At 49.7% G+C, this 20,142-nt stretch overlaps 1 protein-coding gene across 1 annotated transcript in view; it reads right to left on the reverse strand.

Moving 5' to 3' along the window:
- The window catches only part of GABBR2 (gamma-aminobutyric acid type B receptor subunit 2), a 352,196-nt gene that overhangs the window by 51,973 nt on the left and 280,081 nt on the right, over positions 1–20,142 (reverse strand). Inside the window, exons 12-13 of the mRNA XM_045042557.1 lie at positions 13,931–14,038; positions 5,108–5,230 (exon numbers count right to left, since the gene is read on the reverse strand). Of these exons, the coding sequence (XP_044898492.1) occupies positions 5,108–5,230; positions 13,931–14,038 (231 nt within the window). The remainder of the gene's footprint in view (positions 1–5,107; positions 5,231–13,930; positions 14,039–20,142) is intronic.

Genomic DNA, 20,142 nt, shown 5'->3' on the forward strand with positions numbered 1-20,142 from the left:
TGCTGTAACGACAAGACATTCACATGCATACAAATGAATCTAGGAAATGACCTTGTATTTTTTCACAAAAATTAACTCAAAATGGACCGTAGACCTGAGTGAAAAATGCAAAGCTATAAAACTTCTGAAAGACAACAGGAGAAAATCTAGGTGACCTTGGGGTTGGCAACGAGTTTTTAAATATGGCACTAAAAACAGGATCAGTGAAAGAAAAAAAAAAGGATAGGCTGGACTTTATTAAAGTAAAAAATTTCTGTTTTGCAAAAGACAATGTTAAGAGAATGAAAAACAAGATAGAGACTGAGAGAAAAGATTCGCAAAACAAATCTGATAAAGGGCTTGCATCCAAAATATACAAAGAAATTTTAAAACTCAACAATAAAAAAAAAAGGGGGGTTAGAGTGGAAGAGAGCCAAAGCATAAGAGACTCTTAAAAACTGAGAGCAAACTGAGGGTTGATGGGGGGTGGGAGGGAGGGGAGGGTGGGTGATGGGTATTGAGGGGGGCACCTTTTGGGATGAGCACTGGGTGTTGTATGGAAACCAATTTGACAATAAACTTCATATATTGAAAAAAAATAAATAAAACTCAACAATAAGAAGACAATCTAATTAAAAAGTGAGTAAAAGATCTAAACAGACAACTCACTAAAGAAGATACCAAGATGGCAGATAAGTACGTGAAAAGATGCTCTACATCACAGGTCATTAAAAAATTGCAAATTAAAACAGCAATGCGATATTACTTCATACCTATTAGAACAGCTAAAATCCAAAACACTGACAACACCAAATGCGCAGCATTTGCTGTCAGGATGTACAGCAACAGAAATTCTCATTCACTGCTGATGGGAATGGAAAATGGTACAGACACCTTACAAGACAGTTTGGTAGTTTCTTACAAAGCTAAACATAGACTTAGCACATGACCCAGTGATCATGCTTCTAGGTATTTACCCAAATGGGTTGAAAACTTATGTCCACACAAAACCCTACACAAAAATGCTTATAGCAGCTTTATTCATAATCGCCAAAACTTGCAAGCAACCAAGGTGTCCTTTGATGGGCAAATAGATAAACAAACCGTGGTATATCCATACAATGGCATATTATTCAGTGATAAAAGGAGATGTGCTACCAAGTCGTGAAAAGACATGGAGGAAACTTAAAGTCTGAAAAGGCCACCTATCATGATTCCAACTATATGACATTCTGGAAAAGGCAAAACTATCATGACAATAAAGAGATCAGCGGTTACCAGCAGTTGGTAAAGTGTTGAGGATATTTAGGACAGTGACACTGTCCTGTATGACGCTGTAATGGTGGACACATGACTTTTACATTCGGCAAAACCTATAGAATGTGCAACACAAAGAGTGAACCATACCTAATGATAAATTATGGACTTTAGTAAATAATAACGAATCGATATTGATTCATCAGTTGTTAACAAATATATCACACAACACAAGATGTTAATAGAAGAAACTGTGGGGTGTACGCGGGAACTCCCTGTACTTCGTTAATTTCTTTTTTGTAAACCAAAAACTGCTCTAAGCAACAGTCTATTAAGTCTCCAAATTTTTAAAATGATAGATATATCATACATTCTATGCTTAGAATATGATCTGGCACGTAACAAGTGCTATATAAATATTTATTGCATGGAAATGAATAAGGGTGTGGAGCTGGGACGTCTCCAGTTGGACTCCAGAATCAGATTTTCATTCTCCGGACACTTGCACATGCTCTCACTGGGAGAATCTCCCCCGCGGGGTTCTTCCCATTATTTGCCAACTCTTCATCCTGCTAACTTACTTCTAACTGCTATCAGAATCTAAATATGCTATGTGATCTAAAGTGATCGTGCTTCTTTCGGTGTTTGCTGTCTGCCCATCAACTAGCCTGTGGGGAGGCCATGAGATCAAGGGCCACGGCTACCGTGCTTACCTCCGTGTGCAGAGGTACTGGTTGGGCAGTGTGTGTGTGTGTGTGTGTGTGTGTGTGTGTGTGTGTGTGTCTCTGACCTGGCTCTGTCCTGGAGAAGCTGGCGGTCCAGCAGCGGTAGGGGCAGGGATGCACTCAGCAGAGACAAACAGCACACTAAGTGTCCCGACAGGGGAAATGTCAGGAAGCTAGGGACAGGAGTGGAGGAGGAGCAGGAGCTTAAATCTGGTAGACCCAGGAATCTCAGGGACACATCCCTGTAGAGATAACACAGGGGTCTGGAACTGAAGTTCATTTACTTATCAGAGAAGGTTCTGGAAGCAGGGACAGCACGGGCAAAGGCTTGAAAGTGTAACACAGAGCAAGGCCTATGACTGAAATCTTGAGGTGTTCAGAGTGTTCAGAACAACCGAAGTCATCCAAGAGAGGTGAGGGGAGGTGGGGACAGACGACAAAGATCTTTGATCACTTCTCTCCCAAGCAAAGACTTTCTCTCTCACTGGGGGGGTCCTGGGAAAAACAGCCCCTTGAAGGAGAATTTAGGACACCTCATCCCCCAGGCACACTGTTCAACCACCACGTTGTGTCCGACAGAGGAGGGTCTGAGAGAAATCAACCGACTGCTTGGTGCTGAAAACCGACAATAAGCCTACAGGGCTGTGGGTCGACAAATCAAAGGGTTCTGCTACCATGGCAACAGAATGACAGGGCAACCCTAAAATAAGAGGAGAAAAAGAGGAGCAGGCCAGAAAAGGTTCAGAGAGAAATCTCAGCAGATACCTGGAGGGAAACACAGAGACGGAATTTCTGGGCAGAGAGCCAGGGAGCTAGCTGGCTCTCCTCCAGGCTCCACCTTGGAAACTCTGGATGCCCCTGGGCAGGAACATCCCGTCCCCAGACTCAGTCTCCTCATCTACGCAGTGAGGCTTTTCCATGGCACCCCACAGCTCCTGCCTTTGAGACCCAATGCCCCGAAAGGTCGCAAATGGACCGCAATTCTCCGCACAGAGCCATTGAGAGCCTCAGTACTTGTTTCAGAAAGGAAGGAAGAAAGGTAAGGTCAGTGATAGCAAACTGTCACTTAACACGGATCGGACTGCACAAGGTTGATCTCCTTTAAAGGGTCCAGGGGGACAGGCTTCCCGGATCTATTTTCGGAGTCTGCTGACTCAGGCTGACGCCAGCCCTGCGGCCTCTCCCGGCCACGGCCACAGCCTGGGGGACCCCTAGTGCGTACCTGGCCTCCACTTTAACCTCCAGTGGAGGTAGCAATGCCCCGCCTCCCCAGCCACCCACGGCTAGGCTTCAAGCCAGCAGGGTCTGGCCTCTGTCCACCTGCCCAGATCCCGGTCTTCCGGCTGGCTCTGCCTGACTTGCTTTCTCCCTCCCTGACATCCTGCCCCAGCCCCCCTTCCCGCCCCCCGCCCACCACCCCCCACTTTTCTGGACTGCGCGCTAATCTGAGCCCTCATCTGCACGACCTGAAAACGCTCCCTTGCCCTGCCCACTTCACAGACCTGTGCTGATGGCCAAAGGTCTACGAGAGCCCCTAAACCCCACAGAGTGCCATCTGTGTGTTGAAAGGCAGGGTAGGGTATGCATGAGAGGGTAGCTCGTGGTGTTGCCGCTAACCTGCTAGGTAACCTGCGTAAATTAAATCCCTCTGGGTTTCTGTTTCCTCATCATTAAAATGCGGTTGAGGATATCACCTGTTCTGTAATTATTGGGAGGATCTAGTGAGTTAACACGCAGAACTAGCCACCACCGTCATTGCTGTTGCCATTATTGGCATTAGGGCTTGCGTTTAGCACCCAATCCGGTTCTCCCCAGCCGGGAGGCCCGCTTAGCCATGACGGTTCTTCCTCCTGTTGACATCCTGTCTGGATTTCTAGGTCCTGTCCTGGCAGTGGATGAGGAAGTCCCCGGGGTGAACTTTGCCAACTGTGCACCATGAGTGGTGACCAGGTGCCACCTCCCCTCTGGAAACAGTCTGTCTGCCTCTGACCTCCTGCCCTTTTGGCTGTGGGTACGGTCCGCGTCCAGGTTATCCTCCTTGGCAGTCCTGGCTGTGCCTCTCTGGAGTCCTGCTTCCTTCCAAAGTGAGGCTGGAAGGCCGGGAGATGCAGGCCCAGCCCTAAAGCTCTCTCCTGCAACCCCGATGGCACAGAATAGCATCCTCTAACACGGCTCCAGCTTCGTGACTTCTCCCTGCGCCGAGTAAACCCTCTATGTATTCCCCTACAAATGAAGCTGGGCGTCTTATGTGCTAGAAAACCTTCTTGTCCAGAAGGGTAAAAACCTCTGTCCCCAGTGCATAAAACAACTATCTCCACGTTAGTTTAAGAATCCGCACTACATTCCGCAAAAAGATTTCTCTAACGATGCAAACTCCAGGTCTCTCAACAGAATTTGCTACATTGTATGGAGATCACCATGCAAGGCACAGCGTTCAAGCCATTCGAGCCCAGCTCTCTCCCACCAAGCCAAGTTTAACTGCTCTAACAGCAAGACAACAAAACCACCACTTCCAAAGGGTCTTGAACTTCCCTAATTTGGAGCACCCTGGGAAGACCAGTGTGAGTAAAGGGCAAGGCCGAACGCAAGACTATTACAATACACACTTAACAGTACTTTTATGTAAGGTTCTTTACGTTAACAGCACTTACCACCTGGAAAATCATATGGTAACTAGAAGGAGCTATCAGGATGTTTACTCCCTAGTGGCACTCCTTAGGGAACTTCCTATAAGGGAGGTTGGAACGCAGTCTCATTTCTGGACCAACGGATCATGCAAATGGGGGCTTCTGCAAGGTGCAGAGAAGATACTCATTTAAAGGGCCCAACGTTCCTTATTTCTGCATGTATTAATATCACTAGACAATTCTTTCACTGTTTTTGTTTTTTTTTTTTCCACGGGAGCGAAGACTTTCTATTTGGCCTTTCTGAAATAGGTCTCAGGTGGAAGGAAACAGAACTAAATGAGGAGTTTCTGACAGGGAATGTGGGCCCTTGTGCAGCTGTGAAGATTCCCCCATAACTACCTTGAGTTCTTGTTAAGCAGTGCACTTTGGGCAGCCAGGGAGCTGTGCCGCCTCCCTGTCCCAGCGCTTGTGGGAGCTCGCGAGCCTTCCAGCCTCCTTCTGGCTGGGGCCGGCGCTTACCTCCATGCTGTACCTCTCCACAGTCCTCCTCAAGGGATCGACAGCCTGCCAGCAAATCAGGATGCACAGGTCGATCAGCAGCATGCCCCCGACAATCACCAGCAGTTTCTGGTCCTTGATGATCTGCAGGCAGGGCAGGGGCAGAAGGGAGCAGACGTGAGGGAGGTTCCCGAATAGCAGCTGAGGCGCTGCCTCAGGGGAGTGATAGCATCGTGCCACCCTCAGTTTTAGAATCTCTCAGGACTCTCCATCCCCTGGCAGGATAAATCTAGCCAAACTCCTTTGCTTGGCATTCAAGGCCTTTCATGAGCTTGGTCCGACCACTCCCCAGAACACACATGTGCACTTAGTTAGGTTTGATGACACCTAGTTTCTGGACCTGCTGTGATTTTCACCGCTTTCCCTTTCCCCCCAACCCTCCCCCCCCAACTCCCACCCCCAGGCCTTTGTAGGTGCCAGTTCTATTATCTGAAACATCCTATTCTTTCTGTCTGGCAAATTCCTAATAATCCCTAAAGACCCAGGTCCATTGTCACCTCCTCTGTGAAGTCCCCTGTAACTCCCACAGCAGAATTAATCACTCCCATAGCACTTTGTTCACATACTTATCAGAAGTAACGATAGTAACACCAAGGAGAAGAATAGCTAATATTTAATGAATGCTTACTCTGTGCCTGCCTCTAGGTTGATTAATGGGTTACATACATGATCTCTTACAAAGGCAGATACTATTATTATTCCCATTTTATGGATGAAGACACCAAGGTTTGTGAGGGGCTAGGTAACTCGCTCAGTGTAATATAGTTAGTAAGAGGTGAAGTCCAGATTGAAACCAAGCTCCTCCTTTCTCTACCGTCCACACCCTCAAACACTTATAGCAGAAACCAGATGCTATAGTGACCAGATGCTATATCGTGTTACATGTTTGTCCTCCTCAGTAAACTGGGGAGACCCTAACAGAAGGGAAGCCAATTTTATTTTTTGTGCATCCTTGGTACCGAGCAGGGCCTGGCAAGCAGTAGACACTTAAAAGTTTGATAGATTGAATTGCGATGAAGGAATATAAAAAGAAGAAATATAATTTCCATCCCTCTTTGCAGCCTGGGATATCTTTATTACACTGCGAAATTCCCACCCCACTTTATGTCTGTTTGACGGGGACTGGCCCTGGGGACAAATGCGGCCAGCACCAAAGACAACCTGTATTTCACTCATTGCACCTTTATGTGCCTCCTCCCCCCAAAGCTCATGTGATGAAATCATTCGGGAAGAGGCTACAAAAAAACAAACAAAACTGAGGCAGAAGCTTAAGAAATATCACCAGGTCTGGCTTTTAACGATTAAAGCCATTTTAAAGAGAGAAATAGAAACTCAAGAGGTCTCTCTGTTGCCGAATTGTAAAAGAACAGAAATGTATTGCTGAGTTCCTGCCAAAGAGATCAAATCCACCCAAACCGCTTTACCTGGGGACTGGGCACTGGTAAAGCCCCCCTCTTTGAGGTTTTCTGGAAGCATTCAGTGAACCACTGATGGTTTATAGAAATCCAGCTTAACCCTTGCTCTCTGGGGAACTAGGCAACTCCCTGCTAGCCCTGAGAAATTGGGGCATAAGGAAGACATGCCCAGGGAGCTGAGGACGCGGGGGACAGGCTGGAAGGCACCTCCCTACTTAACGCTCACCCAGGGCTGTTGGAGCCCGCAGGCAGGTGCCCACGCTGTGCTGGACCCTGGCAGGTCCTTCTCCCACCTTCCTGCTACACCCTTCTCAGCACCGAGCCCGAGGTGCTTCTCAGTGAACCCTGGCACGCCCTGCACAGGGTGTATGCTGCAGATGTGTTCCGGTCCGAGTGGGGGCAGGGACCAGCTAGTCTCCCCTCTGTGCCCCGGTGTCTGATACAGGGACTGGCTCTCAGACCTTCTTGGGGAAAGTTTGGGGAAAGAATGAATGAGCTCTCAGAAAGAGGCCAGGAGGAAGTGGCACTGTAAGTTCAAGGTCACTGTCTCCTGCCCAGGGCCCAGGTTCGACTCCCTCCGGGGCATCTCCTGCTGCAGGTTCCCACCCTCCCCACCTGACAGCCTCCAAACCCTTCAGGGAACGCACCTTCTTCTCCCTGTCCTTGCTAGAAGGCTGGGGGACATTTCACTGGAGTTTATGGCCACATTCCTCGTCTTCAGAGCCCCTACGACAGTTGCAACTTCACCTATATATATGGGATCATTTGATTTGTATCCCTACTCCCTTGTAGACTGTGAACTCTGCATGACTTGGTTTTTGCTCATCACTGTATTCTTAGTGCCTGTCTGAGGCCTGGCATAGGAAAAGTGCTCAATAGGCACTGGTTGATGGATGATGGCCCAGGAAAATATGCCCTGAGCACCCATGCAGGGCCAGGCCCTGTGCTGGGCACTGGAGATGCAGAGATGGACAGACCCTGGTGCTGCCCTCCAGGGTTAGGAGGACAGACAGACTTGCCAGGGATGATTACAAGAGGGTACCGGGAGGAGAGGAGGTGGCTTCACAGAGGAGTTGCTGGGGGCCACTGGGGAGAAGGGAATGTCAGACAGAAGAAGCAGCTGGGAGAGCTGAGGGGCTGGTTCGGGGGAGTGAGCACATCACATCGCCCCTGCTTCAGGATTCTTCTATGACCCCCCCTCACCGGGGCGGGGAGGATAAATCCAGCCAAACTCCTTTGCTTGGCATTCAAGCCTTTCCCAAGAGTGGCCTAACTATTCCCCCCACCCCCCACACACACGGACTTGTTAACCACACCCTAGTCTCTGGCAGAGTTGTGATTTTTGCCCTCCAGACCTTTGTAGGTGCTGGTTCTTTTGTTTGAAACACCCTAATCTTTCTGTGAGAGATTTTGTGTGAGTGGGGTGGGTGGGGGTGGCTAGAGAGGGGGCTAGTGAGGTGGAAAGCCTGCATGACAGGGGGCTGCCGGAGGCTGAAGCATCATTAAGCAGTAGAGTCATGGGGAGCTCTCTGCAGCCCGGAGGGGTAGACCTGAGGCAGGGAGCCTGCAGGAGGAGGCCAGTTAGGAGCTGAGACAGTTGTCCCGGTAAGCAGGGGGGAGGCTTGATTCAGAGACACCGTGATGGTCAGGAGGACGCTGGTGCCATAAATAGCAGGTAGGCGGAGTGGCTGGCTTCAGTCTCGAGTCCGCTCTCCCTCCCCAAAACTCCCCCACCAGCAAGCGCTAGCATGTCTCACAGGGTCTGTGAGACAAAAGGTCTACGACTCTTCCCACAGTCTACCTTCGAGGAGGCAGTGACCTTGAACGTGCGCAACACTTTTATGTCGGTGCACACTGATGCCATCACACTGAGTTCTCTCTCTGAAGCTAGGAGGCTACCAGTGCTCTATTGTCCCTGAGTGCAAAGGCATACAGTAACAATGACTGAGCACAGGTTCTGGAATCAGATCTGAGTGTGACTCTTACTAATTAACTGTGTGGCCTTGGGTAAGTTTCTTAACCCCTCTGAGCCAGGTTCCTCATCTACCAAATGGAAGCAGTAACCACACAAACGGCACTGGATTACCAAAGTCTGTCTGACTACAACTGCTCAACAGCGGTTGGCTGTTTTTATTAAATGTCACTTTCCATTGTTGTCTAGAGCAGGGGTCAGCAAACCATGGATCTGGCCCACTGCTTGTTTTTGTAAATAAAGTTTTATTGGAACACAGCCATTCCCTCGGGCTGCTTTCATTCTCCACCAGCAGAGTTTAGTGGTTGCGACAGCAGCTCTGTGGCCTGCAAAGTCTAACGTATTTACTATCTGGCTTTTTACAGAAATAGTTGTCTGACTCCTGGTTTACAGAAAAGAGCATTTCTTTATTTCTTCAAGAGACTTCAGATATTTTGACTGATTCGAATTGGCCTTCTGCTAGGATCAACTCATTGCCTAGTTCCAGGGATGCCATTCCAGGGGGAATACAAAATGAAAGGTGCCTCCTGGAGTTGTACACAGCATATCACTCAGGTAACCAGTCCTCCCTGGTGAAGCTGCCAAAAACCGTCTCTCGGCATTTTGCCGAAGCTAAGTCCACAGGAAGATCTGAGGTGATGTGCCCATGTCATTGTCTGCAACAGAACCAAGTTATATTGGTAGCGAGCTTCCTTTTTTTTTTTTTTAATTTTTTAATTTTTTAATTTATTTTTTATTTTTTTTAACTTTTTTTTTTAAATTTATTTTTGGGACAGAGAGAGACAGAGCATGAACGGGGGAGGGGCAGAGAGAGAGGGAGACACAGAATCGGAAACAGGCTCCAGGCTCCGAGCCATCAGCCCAGAGCCTGACGCAGGGCTCGAACTCACGGACCGCGAGATCGTGACCTGGCTGAAGTCGGACGCTTAACTGACTGCGCCACCCAGGCGCCCCGTTAAGTTTTTTTTTTTAACGTTTATTTATTTTTGGGACAGAGAGAGACAGAGCATGAACGGGGGAGGGGCAGAGAGACAGGGAGACACAGAATCGGAAGCAGGCTCTAGGCTCTGAGAGGTCAGCACAGAGCCCGACGCGGGGTTCGAACCCACGGACCGCGAGATCGTGACCTGAGCTGAAGTCAGACACTTAACCGACTGAGCCACGCAGGTGCCCCGTGAACTTTCTTTGTCTCAAAAAAAACAAAAATCATCTGCCCCCGGAACAAAACATCTCATCTCTGACCTACTGCTCTTGTCTCAATGTTTCAATTTGGTCCTAGTAAGAGGCAGAATAAAAACTGCACTAAGTCTCCCAATTCAAGATTGTATGATTGAGTTTTAGAAAAAACTAGAACATGCTATAAAAATATCAGATTTGGAAGCAATAAGTCACTGCATGCCAGTATATCCTTTAATAAGCTCCTTTTCCTTTAGCGTCTTTAAAAAATGTGGCCATATGGGGTGAAGTTTGTGCTTGTGTGTCTGGGAGGGCATGCCACTGTGGATGCAGGGAGAGGAGGCGGGAGCCAGGGAGGGAAGAAAAGGACAAAAAGACTGCAGAAAAGTGTATATTGCATTTACAAACGTCTGTAAATCTAGTATACGTGTCGGTAAAAAAGTTAAAGGGTCCATCTTACAAATAAGTCTAAACTGAAAAGAAAACCCTAATAAAACAGCAACAATAAAAACCAACCTTGGCTATATAAAAGGTCGGAATCATGGAGAATCCAATCCTAGTTTTGACCTGTAATTGCCACAACCCTTTTAAGACCACCTGGTTGCCGAACTTGAGCTTTTGATCCATATAAGGCATAACTTTCTCTTCTACCTCCTCTTATTTGTTGATAAGGGATGCTTGGGGGCAGCACTGCAAACCTGTTCTGGAAAATGCCTAGAAAGCAAAACTAGAGGAAAAAGTTTCTCACCCTGGAACGGCGTGCTCATCTGGCTTTAGTCATTTTTGTACTAGACAAAACGGGTGACCAAACCTTGTACACAAAGCCTTCGGCGGTCTGTCAGATAAGCCCCTTCCTGGGGTGCCTGGCCCCCCTGCAGTTCTGTTTGCCCAGCCGCCCAGCCAGCGAGTCTCCCGGCTCTGGCAGTGCGTGCAGCAAGGTGTGGCTACATCCCAGCTCCGCCCTCCGTGTAGCTTTCAGACAACTAAACTCTGAAATCTTCCCTGACGTGTTTTGTCAATTGTTGCCAGACAATTGGAGTGTTCTTGCTCAGCGATCACATGAGTAATGGAAAATAAAGGCTGGTTCTTGATTACAGATGACAATATGGATGAATCATATATTGACACAAAGGAATCAACATTGTGATTCTTCAAAACCAGGATGGAGTTGTCGTAAATGGCAGAGCGTCTCTAACCACAGCCACAGCACAGGAGGGGCCCCAGAAGTCACTTGGTCACTTGGAGCCTTTTCAAACTTTGATTGCATCAGCATGGCTGGGAGGGCTGGCCTCCACCCCAGAATCCTGATTCTTATGGCTGGAGTGGGGCTTAAGAATCTACATTTCTTCCTTCCTTCCTTCCTTCCTTCCTTCCTTCCTTCCTTCCTTCCTTCCTTCCTTCCTTCCTTCCTTTACTTCCTTCTTCCTTCCTTCCTTCCTTCCTTCCTTCCTTCCTTCCTTCCTTCCTTCCTTCCTTCCTTTTCTTTCTTTCTTTCTTCTTCCTTCCTTCCATGTTTATTTATGAGAGAGAAGTGGGGTGGGGAACCAGTGGGGGAGGGGCAGAGGCAGAGGGAGACAGAATCTGAAGCAGGCTCCAGGCTCTGAGCGGTCAGTGCAGAGCCTGATGAGGGGCCTGAACCCTTGAACTGCAAGATCATGACCTGAGCCGAAGTCAGACGCTCAACCTACTGAGCCACCCAGGCTCCCTAAGAATCTGCATTTCTAACAAACTCCCAGGTGATGCCTCTGCTGCTGGTCCAGCCCACACTCTGAGTGGCCCTGGCAGATCAGAGATCTTCTACCCTGGCTGTATATCAGTATCACCTGGGAGAGTCTAAAAACTCCTGATGCTCAGTTCCAGCCACAGTGAGGTGGTTTCATTGGCCTGGGCTGGGTCGCTTCTTGGAGTTTAAAGCTCCCATTTGGTGTAGTTAGGTCTGAGAAGGACTGGGTGGCCAGGATTCTCATTTTATAGATGGAAAGGAGTTGTCACAAATACTGCAGAGGCCCATGAGGGAGGGCCCTTCCAGTGAACATCGGCAGTGGGTGGCAGGGACAGATTCTTCCCTCTAAATGTAGCCTGCAGTTTCCCTAGGTGGTCCAGGTATGGGGCAGGGGGTAGAGGAGAGAGGACAGTCCTCCCTCATCTGGACAGCAGCTCCTCAAGCAGCCCTGGCAGGTGGAGGGGCTGATGGATGAATGGGGCCATTGGGTACCAGGCAGAATCACAGCTCAGGAGACAGGACCATTTCGATATGGCCCCATTTTTCAGATAAGGAAACAGAGGCCCAGAAAGAGGAAGACATTTGCTGAGAGACCCATAGCAGGTCGGTGGTGGGAACAGAAGGGAAGAGAGGCTGCTTTCCTGCTTTGTCTGTTGGCCCCTGTGCCTTGTTGCCTGCTGCAGGTGCCAGGGCTCATAACCAGGCAACCGAATGACAAATGCAAGTTTGGAGTGAAGACTCAGAACAACAGCGCCCTTTGTCAAATGGGATACGGGCACAATGCAGGATCTGCAGAGGAGAGGTCTGTAAACAGGTTATACCCAGGTTATACGTCAGGGGTTTAAAAAGTGTGTGTGTGTGTGTGTGTGTGTGTGTGTGTGTGTGTGCGCGCGCGCGCGCGCGCGCGCTGGGGTGGGGTGGGGTGGGGTTGAATCAAGAAGAGGCTTTTCGGAAAGAGGTGTCATGATGCTATGAGATCTCTCCCCACAGTGAGAGGATGGTTATGTTTCCTCCTTGACCTCACATGAAGAGGGAGTCTTTAAGGAGAACACTCAGACGGCTTGACTGATGGGCTCCCTGCAGCTCAGGGGAGCCTGAGACACCTGAGGAACCCCAGGTGACCAGTTGGCCAGGTGCTCAGGGGGTGGGACAAGGGGACAGCCGTGCAGTGCGGTCAGCCAGCACTCCTCGAGTTTGGACGCGTGTGTGCTTTCCTGGGCACCAGATGTGGGCCAGGGAGGAGGGAGAGCTGGCCCTGTCCAAGACCTGCTAGAGGGGTGAGGTGAGCCCCTGAGTTCGGAAGCCTCCACACGCCTAGGGAAGAAGCCTCACATGACCACCTGGGGGAGTATTTCGCCCATGTCATGGGCACCATAGGAAGGAAAGTCCCAGTCCCAGGGTGGGGGTGGGGGGTGGGGGCTTTGAAAAGCCCACAGACACACCGTACGAGAGTCTAAAGAACCTGCTTAACCTCTTCCAGGCCCAGTAACCCCAAGGGCAGCTCCTGGCAATGAACCTTCCACCCTTCCCCCACTCCAAGCTCCAGCTCCGGAGGGTTCAGAACCCTTGGGGATAGGACGTCAGGGAAAAAGCTCAGGCTGGCAAAGGGGAGAAGCTGCCCGCCACACCCCTTCTCCCAGGGCAGGCGGCTGGCCCGCTGCAGGCCTGAGCTGGTGGAGGCAGAGGCTGTGCCTCAAATGCAGTTTGAAGTTCTGAATATTACGATGGATTCCATATATTAGCTGCTGACCAGAGGGCCTTCAAAGTCATGAGACTTGCCCGAATTTTTATCTAGGAGCAAGGGAAGGATAGTACCACTGGTTAAGTTAAAACGACAGTGATGGAGAAAATTTCTCCAGGAGTTCCACCGAAGAGCCAAGCTGAGTCAGCATGCTGGTTAGACTCAGCCACATGGATGGCAAATACTTTCCACCCACACGAAGGCAGGGCTCCTGTCCTCTAAGGGCCTCTTTGAAAATAGAAACATTAAATTTGGTCTGTGTCCTGTTTCACTCCCCTCTTTCAAGGGCTTCTCATTGCCCGGAAGTTCAAGTTCAGATTCTTTACTGTGGCTCCTCTGACAGCCTGTCCCTGTAAACACCATGCCCTGGCCATAATGAACCTCTGCCAGCTCTGTGAACACATCTGCCTCCGTGATCTCCAACCCAGGCCTCCGCGCACACGGTTCCCTTGATGGGCCTCTGCCCAGCTAACCCTCACTCCCCCTCCAGGTCTCCACATCAGTGTCACTTCTTGCATGAAGCCTCGTCTGAGTGCTCATACCTCTGTTGCCCCTATACCTTCCCAGCCAGCCCTTATCATCATGTGTTGTAAATGCTTTGTTGCCCTACAAGGCTGAAGGTGTCAGGGGTGGACATCGTGTTTAGCTTGAATCCCCAGCAAATAGCCCAGTGCTAGGTACATCGTAGGTGCCTAATAATATTTGCTAAATAAACGCTAAGTGAACACTGCAAACATCCTGAAACAGGAGTGATTACCTTCTTCTTCATTTTCACATTTTTGAAGATGGCGTGGACCCTCCATGTCTTTGCAAACATTGCCCCAAACGCCGTTGTGTAGCCCACGGTGAGAATCCAGGTCCTGACCTACAGGCCATGAGAAAACAGAGACATTAACATCTCCTAGGTGGACCGACTTCACCATCTATTAGAGCGTCCCAACAGAGGGATTCTAGGTAATAGACACTCAGACATTTTATTCTACATACTGTGGCCTTTCACTAACCATCAAGACTCCTTCAATCACATCTCAATTTGATAGACATTTAGTTCCATCAGCCACATGCCAGACCCAGAGCCCTGGGCACAGGGGACTGTGAGATTCAAATTCTGCCTTCCATGGGCCCATAGTCCAGAGTGGCAGACAGAGGCACAGAGGCTCCCAGGACCACCAAGAGACCACTGAGGGGCGACAGATCAGCCTTCTTGTCTTCCCTCCCTCCTTTTCTTCCTGCGAGCCCTCTATGTGAGGAGACAGACCTGCAGAGGTGAACAAATGGCTGATTTCTTGACTCCTCACCTGAGTCTATAGGAGACCAGATGGCTCTGGGAACCTCTTCTACAGGACTCCCAGCTCCCGGGTTGTAGGCAGAGGGTAGGGGAGGACACTGAGCCGCAGGGGCTGAGACTGGGCAGGAGAAGCATCCTGCTGTGGCCCTTCTCCAGCATTCAGCAAACCCACCACTCTGGTGGAGCAGGGGAGGACTCAGCCAGAGCTGGATCCAGGGTAGCCATACCCAGGCCACCTCCAGGCCACAGCAGGAGCTGTTCAGTTACAGAGAAAGGCTAGAGAAGGACCTGCTATGGGCCTGTCTCCTTGGGCCTTTGGAGAAAGAGAGGAGCGAATGCCGCCTGGGTCCTACCCACCAGCCCCGTCTGCCACGGTCAGACTATGTGGTTCCTACTTCACTGTGGACCCCAGCGTCTGGATACTCAGCATCAGGCCAGCCTGGCCCCAGTGGCCATACTTGGACCTTGGGACTAAGGCCCTATCTGGTTCTCACCTGTTCTGCAGGACTAAATGTCTCCTGATCCCCAGCCCTGGCTGGTGAGTGACAGGAACTGTCAGCCCTGACTGCTGCCTATAGCCTGGAGCCCTGCAGGCTGGGATGGCCAGCCACCATCTGTTAGGTTGTGGGGGCCTCCTGGGTGCCTGTTCCCTGCCTGCACTGCCGTCATGGCCAGACCCCAGTGTCTCCAGACTCCATGCTCACCGGCTGGTCTGGACACCCTCCAAAACCTAGGACACTGGCCCAGCTCCAGGCCACGCGCCACCGAGTTCTAGGGCTTCCTGCTCATTGGGGCGAGAAAGCTGTGTGTTCTGTGAGCTCCAGTTCTAGGCTTTGGTCTTTCTTCTGCTTTCCCTCAGCACTGCTGAACTTAGTTCCCTCTGAAAGATCCCCACTGGCCTCAGCTGAACACAGCAGGAAGGTGAATGTTAGTAGGACTCAGAGGGAGACAGCCAGGCTGGAGCAGACAGGCCAGACCCTCTGTGTGCAGAGGAATCAGACACAGCAGGTGTGCCCGGCTGCTATAGGCCCTTCCAGCCCAGGAGTGCCATCAGCACAGGTAAGAAGTTCCCAGAAACACTCCCAGATGAGTTCCTTCATGGAGTACCTCTACTCTGCCTTTCTAGCAACTTGGCTCTCCAGACTCCAGTTCTACAGAGAAAGAACATTTCCCCTTCCCATTCTGTTTTTTTTTTTTAAGTTTATTTATTTATTGAGAGAGAGAGAGAGAGAGAGAGAATGAGAATATGAGTAGGGGAGGGGCAGAGAGAGAGAATCCCAAGTAGGCTCCATGCTGTCAGCACAGAGCCTGACATGGAGCTCGATCTCATGAACCGTGAGATCATGACCTGAGCCGAAATCAAGAATCGGATGCCTGACCGACTGAGTCACTCAGGCACCCTTCTATTTTACTTGTAAAAGTAGGACGTGACTGGGTGGATGGCAGAGCCGGCCCCCTAAGGAAGGACAAGGGCATCGCAGCAACTGTTCCAAAACACGGTTGTGTGAGGTGTGGATGCTGACAATAGGATAGGGAAGGACTTCACTTTTTTTTTTTTAATTTCAAAAACAAGGACAAATCAGATAGGCAAGAATGAATAACAGTACTTTAGAGAAGGCACAGGAGGGTCACATTATTACGCATATTACAATACAACGATGCAAGAAAAGTAAACAGAATGGGTATGGGAGGAATAATTCTCAATTACTGGGAATTTCACCCTGAGCTTAATCAATGACCAGATCACAAATCCCTGGTCTGTCAGAGTCGCATAGGACCCTACAGATCATTCATTCATTCACTCATTCATCCGTTCATTCAATAAGGATTATTAGGTCAGAGGCTAAGAATATACTGATAAAAACAACAAGTAAAACAACAACAACAAAACAGAGTGTTTTTTTTGAGCCACCAGTTGAGTTGGGAAAACAACTTTGCGGATGAATAAACTCAGACACTCAGGGCATTTAAGGTATTTCTCTCAACTGGGATGCCTGGGTGGCTTGGTGGGTTGAGCATCCGACTTCAGCATAGGTCATGATCTCACGGTTCATGGGTTGGAGGCCCGCGTCGGGCTCTGTGGTGACAGCTCAGAGCCTGGAGCCTGTTTCGGATTCTGTGTCTCTCTCGCTTTCTGTCCCTCTCCCCCCTCAAAAATAAACATTAAAAAAATATTTCTTTCAACCACTCCATACAGTTGCAGAGCTGAGCCTGGAACCCGGTGTCTTGCCCCTGCCCAGCCCTCCTTCCCCCATGTCATGCTCCTCCTGCCTTTCCTGACTCAAAGCTGGCTCATCCAAACCCAGAAGTCAGCTGTCAAAGGGACAGGACACATCTAGGGGTAGCTGCCAGCCCGAGAACACTCTCCTGGGAGATCTTTACACACTTCTCATACTGATGGGTTGGCAGGACCATTAAAACCAATGGCCTCCAAGTGTTTCGACCATGTTCTCCTATCAGAAAAACAATCTGAAACATGAACACAAATGCAGTGTGGAAATTTACCAAAGGATGGTAGGAGATGAAATCATATCATTTGATTTTTATGTGGCTGACAAAGATCTCTTATTTTGGGTAGAAGTGTCACTCCAACGTGCTTTGCATTATTATAGTTGCTTTGACTTATGGGTTCTCTGAAGTAATCGTTTTGGGGTGATTTGTCTGTTTTGGAAGACTCAGTTCATTAAGACCCAATAATACAATTTCGTTAAAACCTGATAATATCAGTCTAACCTGGCATCTGAAAATGGCAACATGTTGCCATAAGTGGGCAGTGAAGAATGGCTGAGGGGGCCTGGGCAGGAAAGGGTTAACAGAACAGGCCTTAGAAAGTCCTGGTGGCAAGGTCGGCTCTCCACTGGCCTGTCTGGGACCTTGGATGTGGGGACGGTTCCCACCATCCCCTCAATGATAAGAGGTGACTCTTTGCCTGAGCTGTTTGTGCACACACCGTGGTTTCCTGCACACCTGCTTTCCTTCCAGGAGCCTGGAATTTTGGTATGTGCTAAGCCGGTGCCCACTAAAAATTCCAGGAACAGTCTCTAGTCAGCCTCCCCGGGAGATGGCTTTTCACATGTGTCGCCACCATCCATTGCTTGGGAATTAAGCGTGTCCCGTGTGATCCACTGGGAGAGGCTCCTGGAAGCTTACACCTGGTTTCCCTCGGACTTTGCCCCATGTGTCTTTACCTTTTGCTGATTCTGCTCTATATTCTTTCTCTGTAATAAATCACTGCTGTGAGTGCAACCATATGCTGACTCCTTCTAGTGAATCACTGAACTGGGGGTTGTCCTGGGGACCCTTGGCACAATGGCCCATTGCTGTCTGGCATAATGGATTGATCAACCACGCTGTTCTCTGGAGAGTTCCTGCATCAGATTCTCGGACACACCTGCCGCACTGGGACTCCAGGGCCAGTCCAAGTGTTAAACCTTAGGAAGGCTGAATTTCTTTCGTATTTTTCTATATAAAAAAAACAAAGATAAATAAAAGCTGTACTCTTCTGCAAGACAATCCCAGTGGGTCACCTTGCATGCTGTGGTGTTCATATCTGATTTAAAGACAGCTCTTCAGACCATGATGAAATAAGACTGGAAGAAAGAGTCTGAAAGCAAGACAGTGGGACCCCCACCATCAGAGCTGCCCTTCCCAGGCTGGGAGAGGCCTCTGCAAAAGGGATGTGATTTCTCTCTCCATTCCTCCACTATCTCTTTAAGAGGCAAATGGACCCTTGGGTTCAGACCTGGACCCTCCCTGCCTCTAAGGGTTCTCCCTGGGTTAGTGTCTCCACTCTCAGGCTTCAACCACTTTTTCTGTGCTGACACGTCTCTTGTGTCTTCCCCAGCTTCTGAGCTCCAGACCTGCATAGCCCACTGTCACCGGAGACTTAGGTGACACCTAGCTGTGCATAAAACTTCACACTGCACAGCCAAAGCTGAGTCCATCGGTTCCATTTCCTTCCAACTCCGGGAGTGGTGCCACTATCCACACTATTCACTGTCACCCAGTTAGGGACCCTGAAGTCCCCCTGGGGAATCCTCCCCACCTTCACTCTCCTATTCAAACGCTAAGCCCAGCTTCTGTCTCACTTTCCACCCAGACTTTCTACCCTCCTTGCCTCTTGCCCATCCATCCAACCCTGCACCCTCCCCGCCCCCGGCCCGCAGCACTGTTCTCCAACGCAAATCTAAGCGAGTCTCCTAGGTTTAAACCCTTGCCGCCCCACTGAAGGTCAGGTCTTAGCAGGGTGTGACCCCACCACCCCACACCTTTCCTGCCACCCCCCACAGGGCGCTCTGCATGCAAGTAATTCCTCACTACTTGAACATTCCTCCCCCCACCCCGAAACTGCTCCGGCTCCTGCACCAGCTATGTCCTCTATCCAGAATGCCATTCCTCTCTCTGATCTCCTTCACAAATTCTTATTTTCTGTCCTCCGAAATCCAAACTCATGAGCCACCTTCTCTGAGAAGTTCTTCCAGACCTTGCAGGGAGATCACAGCTGCCTCCTCTTTGAGACTGGCGCCCTCACACACGTTTCTGCTGTGCTGGTCACACTGAAATGCGGTCTATCTGATTATCTGTCTGCCTCTCCCACAGGATAGTGCTACTGGGGGAGACGGCCTACAATGCTCACCTTTAAATCTCTGGAGCTAGCGCTGGGTGGGGTGCAGGTGATCAGGCTGGATGCGCCAGCTTAGGAGGTAATGAGCTCTTGGTCACCAGAAATGTGCCTGAGCCAAGCACACAAAAGGAAGACCAGAGAGGGAACTGGAGCATTTGAAGGCAAAAAAGGCTGAGTTCATGGCATCCGTGGTCCCTTCTACCCCAAATATTCTGTGAGGTAGTGAGATCCCCCATCATTCCACATATTCAAGTAGAACTTGGCAGACCCCCAGCCAGAACACTGTAGGGTCATCTCCTGCACTGAGGCATTTCCTGCACTTACTTGATGATGCCCAAGTATCTCCCTTCTGTGTGTCTCTATGATGCCAAATAAACCAGAAGGTTCTGAGGGGCTCTAAGGGTTCTGTTTCCAATATGTCACTTCTAATACAAGTCTCTACTGATTCATCCACACAAGACAAATAGCTACTTCACTTTTTCTCCCAAAGCCTTAAACATATTTACTTTTCTGCCATTAAGGTCTTTCTTTTCTCCCCTCAGCCATAAAGTACCCCCCGCCCTCCACCCACTCCCCTGCACACTGCCTTGAACACAGACGTCCATGAGGCAGGGAAAACTTGAGGCAGGTGATACCCGTATCAGTCTCAACTATGAAAAAGGGAAAAAACAATCAGCCACATCTCCAAATGGAAAGAAAAATCTATGCCCAGAACAATTCTGCTCAGCTGCTTGTTCAATTGATTTCAGGAAGGCCCACCCGGCAGAGGAAGGGCTTTCGTCGCTCTTTGGGGGAACCAGCGTGCAAATGGACACACAGCCTCTCTTGCAGGTCTGTTCTGACACAGCACTGGGGCTGCTGTGCTCTAGGCCTCCTGTCACTACAGAGGCATGTGGGCTCTGGGCCGGGAAGTCACATAGAGGAGGAGCTCTGGTGTGGCTGGTTGGACGCTGAGGGGCAAGCCGCCTTCCTGCTGTCCAGAAGCATTCCAAAAAAGGGCCTTTTGTTTCATTCTGATCGTGAACCCAGGCAACCAATAGTGAGATGGCAGGGAGAG

This window comes from Felis catus, chromosome D4 (genome assembly GCF_018350175.1).
Source record: "Felis catus isolate Fca126 chromosome D4, F.catus_Fca126_mat1.0, whole genome shotgun sequence".
NCBI classification, from domain to species: domain Eukaryota; kingdom Metazoa; phylum Chordata; class Mammalia; order Carnivora; family Felidae; genus Felis; species Felis catus.